Source organism: Pteronotus mesoamericanus, unplaced genomic scaffold (assembly GCF_021234165.1).
Source record: "Pteronotus mesoamericanus isolate MK-2021 breed Mesoamerican mustached bat unplaced genomic scaffold, CSHL_Meso_final contig_90, whole genome shotgun sequence".
NCBI classification, from domain to species: domain Eukaryota; kingdom Metazoa; phylum Chordata; class Mammalia; order Chiroptera; family Mormoopidae; genus Pteronotus; species Pteronotus mesoamericanus.
Window position 1 is genome coordinate 34205782 of NW_026555277.1, and position 11953 is coordinate 34217734.

Below are 11953 nucleotides of genomic sequence, written 5' to 3' on the forward strand. Positions count from 1 at the left end.
AAGTGAATTAGAGGGGCTTTTGGTGTACATGAAACCTGACAGGTGATACGCTATTCTCAGCAGCCAGTGATGAGAAACTGCGAGCTGGCATCCTTCTGACACTCATACTCTCAGCTTTGTTTGTTTTGGCTTTTTGTTCCAAAATACGCCAGTTGGCCAATCCCCAGAATTTAGCCAGAAGTGCTAGAAAGTGAGCAAAGAGCAGAAATAATATTGGGTAGATTTCTTAAATGATCTGAACCTAGTAGAAATGTCTACTATGTGAAAACATCTTTCCTACAACTATGGTCATGGTTTCAGAAAACATGTGCTAGACACAGTCTTTCTAACACTTAACCGAATCAGGAGGTGTATTGGTCTGACGAGAAAGAGGTAGCCAGGGCTGTGATGGGTTCTGGCAGGCTGGGGGGGCATGTAAACATTTTTATGCTGCACAGTAGAGCCCCACTGTAAGCCATGGTGATAGCTTCTTAGATGGTGAAAGGTATTGGTCAAAGTCAATGTAGGAGAGAGGGAGAAGAAACCAGCTTCTATGAGAATAGAATTTGGCCTGTTCTATGATCATTGACAGTATGTAAAGCAGCCTTCAGAGAGTTCGGAACCCATTTTTGGCAGGAAGTATACCATGCCTCTTATTTTTATAAAATGGACTGCATTCAGGTAGATGGGAAAAGCTCTTTGGCATAAACTCTTAGGAGTGATTGCAGAAGGCATGGTGGTGGTAGTTTCTGTAAGAACGGCAACACCATTCTATACCTAAACCTTCCTTGTTTCATCTCTGCCTCCAGTTCGCTCCTGATAGATTTTTATCAGCAGGCAAGACTGTGGTCATTTTTTATCTGCACCTCTGTTGCTATTTCATTTTAAGTGAGCCTCCACCAGTGCCCTATTTCCTAGCCGCATTCAAGGAAAGCAGAACAAAGAGCTAGTAGTGTGGTTCTCTGCCCCCTTTTCAGAGTGGATCTGCCAGGGAGGGTCTCAACTGCAGGGCCACCCCACATGGGTGTGTCACTGTTCAAGGTGGAGTGCATTGCGAAGCTGAAGTTCCTTCAGTTAAAGGAGAACTTTTTTTTAAATTGATTTGCATTTAGAAAACTAAGTCTGATTATTGTTACGCCAACGCAGTTTCACTCACTTTGCTTCTGAGACGCAGCCATAGATGGAGGAGCAAGGGATGACATTTGCCAGGAAGCCCAGGAATGCCTGTAACTCAGCCTTGTCAGTGGATGGCACAGCTGCTAATCTGGGTTTGCCCAAGGGAGTGTGTTGTGTATGCGAATTACTTCTGTCCTGAATGTAGGAAAAGGGTTGAGAATCCTTCCAGGCCGTGTTTTATCGTAGACTCCAGCTCATACTCTTGAGCATGCCTATCCGAGCCCACCTCACGGTTACCCTTTCCAATTTCTTATTGGATCCTCTCCCTACCTTTTTTTATCCTCACATCTGCCATTTTCATTCAAAAACTCTTTGTCTTTGCCTCCTTGTGCTTTGAGAACATTTCTCCAGAAACTCAATTAAGTGCTGCTTCCCTCTGCCCTGCGTTTGACTTCTGCTAGACCCTTACCACATGGGTGTGTTGACTCAATTCTCACCCTCCAGACCATGCATGTCCATTTAGGGCAAACAGCAGCTGCCTTATTCCTTGCTGTGCTGTGATCAGTCAGCAAGCAAGTGAGTAGTCAGTGATTCTCTCCAGGGTTGATATTTTCTCATTTTAATAAGAAGTAAATATGCTTTTCTTTTTCTTAAGACCTGACCAGTAGTAGTATGCAGAAGATAGAATGGGAACTGATGGTGAACCGTTCCCAAATACAAGAAAAATCCAAGCACAAGAAAAAACTGATTGACTCACATTTACAAGGAATTACGGGCTGCCTAGAACACCTGTACCCATTGGGACTGAGAAGCATGGGGTCAAGTTCCCCAGGATCTTCATTCTCACAGTCCTTCTGGACTTTTAAGTCAGATAGTTAGGAGGCTGGGGTAAACAGGAAAAAAATGTGACCTGCTTTTAGTTTTCTTCCACCACGTGTGCTAAACTTTCTTTGCAAATGGAAGCCTTGTCCCTTAGACATTCATTTTACCACGTTCTTATCAAGTGCCTACTCTGGGTACTGCACAGGTTGCTTGGGATACAGTGCCTGTGTTCAAGGAGGAGCCACAGGATTCTTTGGGGGAGAGAGGAGGAGCAAACAGAACATTGCAATTCACTGGGGACCATGGACCCCAAAGAGAACAGAAGCATTTAGAATGGCCTTAGTTTATATCCCACAGGGCCTCCTTCTTCTTTGTAGAAAAGAAGATCTGCTGCCCTTTGCCTCTTTCTATGTAAACAAAAGCTTCATGTTACAGTCTGGAACATTTGTACCACCTCTGAGAGAATGCAAAGCCTGGGAGAAATTAATTATTGTGATAGGTGTATTTGGGGGTAGGCAGCTTGAAGAATTTCAACTAGTCGATGACTAAGGTAAAAAAAAAAAAGTAATTCTTGCTTTCTCAAGAAAACAGAGTTTTGGGATTAAGACAAGGTAGATTTTTGTTGCTCATAATCAAAGAATCTTTCTACTACTGTTTATTCATGTGGTTCTAGGAATCCTTAAGAGAGTTCCGAGGAGAGAAATGCAGTTTCTCATTTGCTTTATACTTATTTAAAAGGGCAAAAAAGTGTGTGTGTCCACCTGTGTGTGTTTGTGTGGAATGGGCTGGGGAGGGAGGCTGGGGGCAGAGCATACTCTTCTCAGTTGGATTCCGCCTATACCTCAGGTTCCAGTCACTCTTGGTCCACCCAGTGCCATGTGCCCATGTATCTCCATGGCAGCCGTCCTGGTTCTCACCATTCTTCAGACACATCTCTCCTTTCCCTGCCAATCCATGCTTGCTTCTCCCAAGACAGGTTCTATTCTATTCTTTGCCCCCAGGAACACATCCCCACCACAAAATGCATCCCCTTGCTTCATAAGCTGTCAATGCATCTGTTCCAGCCACTACTTTATGAGGGCGAATGGGCACAGACCACATGGTATTATCATCGCTAGCCTGGGGGCTGTCCACATTGCAGAAAGGCAGGTGTTTAAAGCCCAGTTCTGCTACATAATTAGCTATTTAACTTTGGGGCAAGTTAGTTACCCATTGTAAGCTTCAATTTCCTTCTCTGTAAAATCGTGATAATAATAAGTACTTAGTACATAAGTGTTTAGTTATTCAGATAAAATTAGGCAATATGCATGCAAAGAATTTAGCACAGAGCTGGGTACTAGAGGGCACTCAACAAGTGTTACCTGCCTTGATCCAGTTCTCAATAAATATTTGTTATATGACCCCAGTATCTCCCTAGGAGTGATTTTTCCTCAGCTGCACTTGACTGCATCCTCCCTGTGCTTCAGTAACTCAGATTCTTTATGCCTAAGAAGTGCAAATATTTATAAAGTCCTCAGGCATTTTAAACTTTAAAATTCTCTGGACTGTGACAGGGACAAACGATAAATGGCACACGGAAGCATATTTCATAAAGTTTCAACACGATCCCGTTAAAATGTCCAAGCTTCAATATAACTGTCATCTTTTGTGCATCATGCAGTCTGTTTTCATCACCCTGAAAGCATTCGACGGTTGCTCTGGACTGATCTCACAAATTGCTTTTGGGAAACTAGTTCCAAGGTCCTGTGCCCTCCACCCTGCCTTCTATCATCCCAAGAAACATCGTTCTGATGAGACAACCAGAAGCTCAATCATCTGCTTTTGGTAGGTATGAAACCGCACAGTGACCGCACCCTGTTGTGGAGCTACAGAGAGGGTTTGGGCTGGTGCAGGTGATCGTTTTTACTTTGGGAGAAATCTGCCCTCCCTGCTTGCTGGAATGAAGGGTACTGGTGAATGAATTGAGGCAAAAAGCCTCTCGCTCTAGAAGCAGCATGGAGGCACCTGCCCCTCGGTTCCCCAAGCGTGTTTAAGACCGGGGGATTACAAGTAAATCTGTGGACAACAGCTTGAGCTGAACTTGCTGGAAGACGTTAGGAAAAGCAAGGTTGCACCTCAGGGTGTTTTGTTTTGTTTTAAAATTCCTTTCTTATCTTTATGCTTTTCTTTTCATTGATTACAATGAGAATATTTTAGTTACATAATTAAAAAAAAAATCAAACAGCAACAAAAGCCGTCTTCCGGGTGTCCTTCATAGAGCCAGCAGCGCTTAGGCGAGTGAGCGCAGGGCATATCTATAATTCAGCTCAGGAATATTTCTCTTAATAATTAATTGAGCACCACAAAAGGAAGAGACCCAATAAGGCCCTCGAACAAAGCTGCCAGCTGAGGACTACTGTGGCCCTCTCGGTGCCAAATGACCCGCCCAAGGTCGGATTTTCTTCAACAGCCCGGGCGGGTGCCACCAGTGCTTGCTTGGCCCACGGTGTAGGGGTGGGGGTGGGGGGAGCGAGGAGACGTGCGGAGCCTCGGTCGCTGCCTGGTTGTGTGCCTGTGCATTCTCTCTTACCACCGCTATACTTTCTTTTGGTATATTCATGGGAATTGTATATTTCATCCACGTTCAGAGCATTTCATGCATCTGAAAAGCAACCTGAAAGTCCATCCCGAGGTGCGGGCGCCGCTGTGGGTTCACTCGCCTGCCTAAGGGGGTAGTACATTTTTACCACTACGATAGGGACCTCCAGATAGAGACCTCCTGGGATCCAGACCTCTGGCGGAGTCGTGTTTCTTTTTGCAGCAACAGGTTTCCTGAGGCCTCCACTCCCCGACCCTGGCCCTGCCCCCAAACGGACCTGCAACCGGCTCCTAGCCCTCGACTTTTTCCCTCTCCGACTTGAGCCTCCCGTGCGCAGCCCTTAGCTTCTGCTCGATTCCAGTTTCAGCGATCCACCCCTCTGGGTGAAACACACATAAAATCCACTTGTGCCCTGGAAGCCCGACCCGCGATTTGAGACGCACAAACTCGGTGCAAGGGAGACGGCAATCGAGAGGTCTGGGCGCGGTCGCAGGTGATGCGAAGGCACCAGACCCGCGGCCCCTCCACAGATGCACCCTGGCCTCCAACCCCGCAAAGTCGTTACAGGGGTAGGGGTGCCAGAGGAACTAAAGAGGCAGCGGGACAGGAAGAGAAGACGCCAGAAGCACGCTGTTGCCAAGGCTGGACCTCCCGTCGAGGTCAGTCCTCCAGCCTCTCTCGGGGCTCCAGCTCTGCTGTCGGGACCCACATTTCAGCTCCAAAGGGGACATCTCTCCCTCCGTGATTAGTTTCTGGCTGCCGAGGGGGACGCCAGGGGCTCCTGGAATGATTCCCAGAAGTGCCCCCCGACTCTCAGCATCGGGGGCCCTGACTCCGGGCGGGCAGTCTGGGTGTCTTGACTGCGCCCGCTCAGCCGCGCAGGAGGCGCCCCGGGCGACCGCCGAGAACGCCACGCCCTCGGCACGGCCCTCGCCCCGCCCCCCGCCGGCGCGCGTTCTCGGCCCGGGGAGGCGTGTGCTGCTTCTGCAGCCAGCGCGAGAGGGAGAGGGATGGATGTTGGAAGAATTCAGGCTTAACAAGTGATCGCTGCTATCTAGGATTTTGTTCTTTTTCTGGGGAACCTTGACTTCCTTTCTCAGTCGAGCCCTCCTGTGCTGAACTCCAGAGGAACCAGGAGTCTTGGGGGTCTTTCCTGGGGCAGCCCAGATCCCCACACCTGGGCTCCAGCAGCGAGGACTCTGTGCCCCCCTGGCCAGGCAGCAGAACTTCTTCCGTGGATATTTTGGAGCCTCCACCTGCCACACAGGCGTGATTCCTTCCACCCCCAAGATCATTCTTCCCCTCCTCCAGCTGTTGCAGCTTGAGGGGGGAAAATCAAAACCAACCGGGGGATTGTCCTTATTTTTATTTTGCACCCCTCCTGAGAACGGTAAGTATGATGCCTCTCTTATCTTCCCCTCTCTTCCTTTGGCTGTTAAGAAACAGTGGACATTTGAGAGACAAATAATATCGGGAATGTGACAGAAGGGCATGAATGGAAGGCGGTTAAAAATAAACCAGGAGGTGGGAGAAGGGAGGTGCAGATGATGCGTGGCGCTCCGGGGGGCCAACAGTTGTTATTTTCTCAACCCCAGGGATGGGTGCACGCGCCCTGCTTAATGTGCCCGAGCGGGAACCTAGGTCTGAGGCGAGGGTGTGATTAAAGATGTCGTTTCCCAACGAGGTGGAGTTTAGATTTAGCATCGTTTTGCCTCATCCCAGACTAACTGGTTCTGTTCCTTGGGGAACAGCTGATGAACGGGTTTGAATTGCTGCCTCTCCCAACATTTGGATTTGCGTGCATTTTCTGAGCATTTGAGCAACACATAGAGATTGTATAAATGGCGTGCGTTGAAGTGCATATATCTCACGGGTGTTAGCCTTTCTGATTCTCCCTCAATCTTTTGCTTCTCTCTCTCTCTCTCTCCCCCCCCTTCCCTCCCTCCTCTCTTTCCTTCCCTCCCTCTTGTAAGGTTCATGTACCACCCTAACACAGTTGTGGAAATTAGCCTTGAGAAATGAAAACAGCTTGTTGTTGGAGGGTGGGAGGAGGAGAGGCGGGATGTATAGCTGTTGTTTGGGGGAACAGGGACTCAGGAATTGGCAGTCTGCAAAATCCTATTAGTTTAATGGTGTTAAAGAGGAAGGGAAATATTTCCCTGCGAAGGTCTCCCCTATGAAGGCTCCTGGGAGTTGGCTTGAATAGATTCTCCTAACATGAATACCTTGAGGAGGAAGAGAGATTTTTACACCAGCCTGATTTGTTGGGTGGAAAGATTTTTTTCCTTTCTTTTTTTTCTTTTTCTTTTTCTCTCCTCCTTCTCCTCCTCTGCCCCCTCCTCCTCCTGTGGTTCCTTTCTTTCTTTCTTTCTTTCTTTCTTTCTTTCTTTCTTTCTTTCTTTCTTTCTTTCTTTCTTTCTTTCTTTCTTTCTTCTTTCAAGATTAGAGATAGTGAGGTAGCTGGTAGCCAATTATAAGGAAGGTAATTTGCTTTTTGTAAGCTGGGGGAGTTGGATAAACCAAAACTAGCAAACCTAAATAAATAAGAAATTATTTGGTGTGGAGCAAAAACAGGGCAGGTCTAGCTCTCCTGCGGATTGATGGGGAATTAGAAGACCCTTTAATTCATGACCTTCTGGGAGTCAGTTGGGCAGGAGAATGGTGTACGCAATATAGAAATTTACAGATACTTTGGTTACACTGGGGCTTTATTTAAATGGTGTATTTTAACTGCTTTGAGGGAGTTTGGGAAGTAACTGAGCAAACTCTCAAGATATTTGGCCTGTGAAAGAATTCAAAGGATGTCAGCCTGACCCTCCACAGTGAAAATAGAGATGTAGAGACCTCCTGCGGGTAAACATTTCAGAGTATGAGTTAATGTTAGGAGTCAGGCAAAGGGAGAGGGATGTCAATTGAGAGACCTTCACAGGTGTATTTCCTGAATTTTGTGTCCAAATCAAGCTCACCTCTTACCTTTGGAGAATGTGTACGATTGGGAAAGGATCTATTTTTGCCACTTTCCTGCTTGTCACTTCATAAAACTCGGTGTGTTTAAGCTTCTCGGCTGACACGATTCAGCAAGGAGCAAGCAGCAGGTGGTCAAGAGCTGAATCCCGTTAATGGCTCCAGAAAACCATTTTTCTTATGCTGCTCAAGTGCTTCCAGTAATAGAAGCTAGTGGATGCCCCGGGTTCTGTCATTACCCTCCCCAGTTCTCTGGGCTACTCTTCTGCATGCTTGGAGGTCCTGTTGGACAGAGTGAATGGAAGAAGCAGGAGTAGACAGAAGATTGGGGCAGGAGCTTTTACAGGTCCTGGTGGAGGAGATGAGTTAGCTGGACCTAGGGAGAGCTCAGCTAAGGAAGAAGAAAGGCCAGGAATACCAAGTGACTGTGTGGACAGAGCAGGCTGCAAGGAAGATGTGCTTGGGAGGCGGGAGACTGAACACAGATGTGGGCAGAGAGCGAGAAGAGCGGGGAAGGTAGGGGATGGGAGCTACAGATTAAATGAAAGTGGGGGTACAAAAGGCTGAAAACAAAGTCCTCACAAACTGGAATATTAAAAAAAAAAAGCCATAAGGAGATAGTCCCTTGAGAAGAGTGTAGGAGGGAGAATTGAGATGAACATGGAGGAACTGCAAGGAGAGAAAATAGTTATTAGAAAAGTGGAAACTGGGATAAGCTCCTCGGCTGTGGGTGGTAGGGAGTGTTCTCCAGTCTGAGAAACAGAAAACAATAACAGGGACATGCTTCAGGGAGTCGGGAAGTGCCAACTTAGTACAGGCCATTGGTGAGTCTCAAAATGTCCTAGATGCCTCCCATTCTCTCCTTCCCCTACTCCAGACAGTGGTATAAGGACATACAGATTTGGGGGTGGGTAGATAGCTGATAAAAGGTTAGATTACTGTCATGTTCTTAATAACTACCAGCATTTATTGATACTCATTGTGTACAAGTCAGTGTGTTATTCTATCAACATCCACTATCTCATTTAATCCTTACAAAGGTGGGATGGGGAGGGTGCACCATCTATAGTTTGTAGATGAGGTGATTGAAGCTTCAAGTGCTGGAGCATGGATTAAAGAAAACTGTATTTTCCTGATTTGTTAAATCCTGAATCAAGATAGAGAGGGATGGAAGGACACGGAATTCAGAAATATTTTATGAGTGGAAAATTTTTAAAAATGCATTAAGATCAACGCATGGTGGAAGGAGCTATAAAGTGACAGCATTGTTATTGTGGAATGATGAGAGTGGCATGAAAATAGACTGCGCTGAAATGATATTCAAAGAAGAAGGAAAGAAGGATGTTTCGGGGAAAGGTGATTTAACAACCTGCCCCTTACTCCTTGGAAGTTTAGTGTTGCTTCGTGCTTTGTATGGTTTGCTCGAGGACAACAGAAAGAAGTGTATGTGAAGGAAATGCTCAGTTTGCTTTTTATGATTTGATTCTTCTTTTTATTTTTCTTCTATGCTTGTTTTCCTTCCTTTTTCAGGTGAAGTGCTTCTTCTGCATGATTTTAGCTGAAGGATGCTCTGCATTTCCTTGATTTCTATGGAGACCTCAGAGCTGGGTTTGCCCCTGCTGACACCTCATCTTGCACCTTTTCTACCTCCCAAGGTCTTTGCCTCTATCTATAGCCTGGCATTGCCCCTGGGTCCAGGAAGCCTGTGATGATCTTAAGGGGGGAGCCTGGAGAAGCATCCTGATAGGTCTGAGCAGCAATGGCTGGCCATACTTCAAGTCTCATGTTAACATGGGTCAAGCAGTCACTGGAAGGCAAGTGCTAAGACTAAAGGCTTATTTGCATTTTATTTAAATTTGATGGACTGAACTTTGGACAGTTTCCATGGCAGAAAAATATATCCCATTTTCTAGGCACAACTGCTAGCTGTCAGAGAAGTGCTGCCTTTGAATCTAGCTGCGTCATCACCGACCACATCCTAGATGTATTTCCAAATTTGAACATCTACCCCAAAACAGGTGTTTGGGAGGCCCCAACGTTAACTGACTTAGGCTGGAGAGTGCTAGACTCTTTATCTAGACCGGCCAAGCTCTGGAGAGCAATGCTGAATCCCTGGGAAGACAGAGCATGGGGCGTGCTGATTTAAAAACAGAAAATGCAAAGTTGGACTGAAAATATCCTTAGTCTTCCAAGCAATCTGCTTAAGCGTTCCAAACTTACCTTACTTTGGTGAGAAAAAAAGCTGCCCTATTTTTCTTTCTTCTTCCACAACTGGAACCAGCCATTTCCAAAAACCACCACCATGGAGGTTGCAATGGTGAGTGCGGAAAGCTCAGGGTGCAACAGTCACATGCCTTATGGTTATGCGGCCCAGGCCCGGGCCAGGGAGCGGGAGAGGCTCGCTCACTCAAGGGCAGCAGCGGCAGCAGCTGTTGCAGCCGCCACAGCCGCCGTGGAAGGCAGCGGGGGGTCTGGAGGGGGCTCCCACCACCACCACCAGTCTCGTGGAGCCTGCACCTCCCACGATCCTCAGAGCAGCCGACGGAGTCGGAAGAGGAGGCGACAGCAGCCTGAGAAGAAGAAAGCCCACCACCGCCAGAGCAGCTTTCCTCATTGCACCGACCTGATGCCCAGTGGCTCTGAGGAGAAGATCCTGAGGGAGCTGAGTGAGGAAGAGGAGGAGGAGGAGGAGGTGGAGGAAGAGGAGGAAGAGGAGGGAAGGTTTTACTATAGTGAAGATGACCGTGGCGATGAGTGTTCCTACACGGACCTGCTGCCTCAGGATGAGGGGGGCGGTGGTGGCTATAGTTCAGTTCGCTACAGTGACTGCTGTGAACGTGTCGTGATAAATGTGTCAGGCCTACGCTTTGAGACCCAGATGAAAACCTTGGCCCAGTTTCCAGAGACCTTGTTGGGGGACCCTGAGAAGAGGACTCAGTACTTTGACCCTTTGCGTAATGAGTACTTTTTTGACAGGAACAGGCCTAGCTTTGATGCCATCTTGTATTATTATCAGTCAGGAGGCCGCCTGAAGAGGCCAGTCAATGTCCCCTGTGATATCTTCACTGAAGAGGTGAAGTTCTATCAGCTGGGAGAGGAGGCCCTGCTCAAGTTTCGGGAGGACGAGGGCTTTGTGAGAGAGGAGGAAGACAGGGCCTTGCCAGAGAATGAGTTTAAAAAGCAGATTTGGCTTCTCTTTGAGTACCCAGAGAGCTCCAGTCCGGCAAGGGGCATAGCCATCGTCTCCGTCCTGGTCATCTTGATCTCCATTGTTATTTTCTGCCTGGAAACCTTGCCTGAGTTTCGGGATGACAGGGATCTCATCATGGCTCTGAGTGCGGGCGGGCACAGTGGGTTGTTGAATGACACCTCGGCCCCCCACCTGGAGAACTCAGGGCACACGATATTCAACGACCCCTTCTTCATCGTGGAGACGGTCTGCATTGTTTGGTTTTCCTTTGAGTTTGTGGTTCGCTGCTTTGCTTGTCCCAGCCAAGCCCTCTTCTTCAAAAACATCATGAACATCATTGACATTGTCTCCATTCTGCCTTACTTCATCACACTGGGCACAGACCTGGCCCAGCAGCAGGGGAGTGGCAGCGGTCAGCAGCAGCAGGCCATGTCCTTTGCCATCCTCAGGATCATTCGTTTGGTCCGAGTGTTCCGGATCTTCAAGCTCTCCAGGCACTCCAAAGGCCTGCAGATCCTGGGCCACACCCTCAGAGCCAGCATGCGTGAACTCGGCCTTCTCATCTTCTTCCTCTTTATCGGCGTCATCCTGTTCTCCAGCGCTGTGTATTTTGCGGAAGCGGATGAGCCTACTACCCATTTCCAAAGCATCCCAGATGCATTTTGGTGGGCTGTGGTGACCATGACGACTGTGGGCTATGGGGACATGAAGCCCATCACTGTGGGGGGCAAGATCGTGGGGTCCCTGTGTGCCATAGCGGGTGTCTTAACCATTGCTTTGCCAGTGCCAGTGATTGTCTCTAACTTTAACTATTTCTACCACAGAGAGACCGAAAACGAGGAACAGTCACAGCTGACACAAAATGCGGTCAGTTGCCCGTACCTCCCTTCTAATTTGCTGAAGAAATTTCGGAGCTCTACTTCTTCCTCCCTGGGAGACAAGTCAGAGTATCTAGAGATGGAAGAAGGAGTTAAGGAATCTCTCTGTGCAAAGGAGAAGTGTCAGGGAAAGGGGGATGACAGTGAGACAGAGAAAAACAACTGTTCCAACGCGAAGGCTGTGGAGACCGATGTGTGAATCTAGCTCTCCGTCTGCCACTGCCCCCTCGCCCCAACCCCAGCATCTCCAAATATATTTATGCATAAAGAGTCCAGTTACGAAAATGAAATATGCAAATGAATCCAATGCATACAGTAGTACACCATTTAATGGGTATATGTGGCATAATTGTTACTAAACTTGTATTACATATTGAATAAATGATATATCTTGGAGAAGAGGGAGGCTTAAATAGGAGCAAACCG

The 11953-nt window shown here is 47.7% G+C and overlaps 1 protein-coding gene across 1 annotated transcript; it reads left to right on the forward strand.

Moving 5' to 3' along the window:
* Nucleotides 1-9761: 9761 nt before the first annotated feature.
* KCNA4 (potassium voltage-gated channel subfamily A member 4) lies at nucleotides 9762-11726 on the forward strand. Its single transcript, XM_054586244.1, has one exon. The coding sequence runs from the start codon at nucleotides 9762-9764 to the stop codon at nucleotides 11724-11726; it is 1965 nt and encodes a 654-aa protein (XP_054442219.1).
* The last annotated feature ends 227 nt before the right edge of the window (nucleotides 11727-11953 follow it).

Excerpts from the sequence above, each read along its gene's own strand:
- KCNA4 (XM_054586244.1), top strand. The coding sequence starts at position 9,762 with ATGGAGGTTGCAATGGTGAGTGCGGAAAGCTCAGGGTGCAACAGTCAC.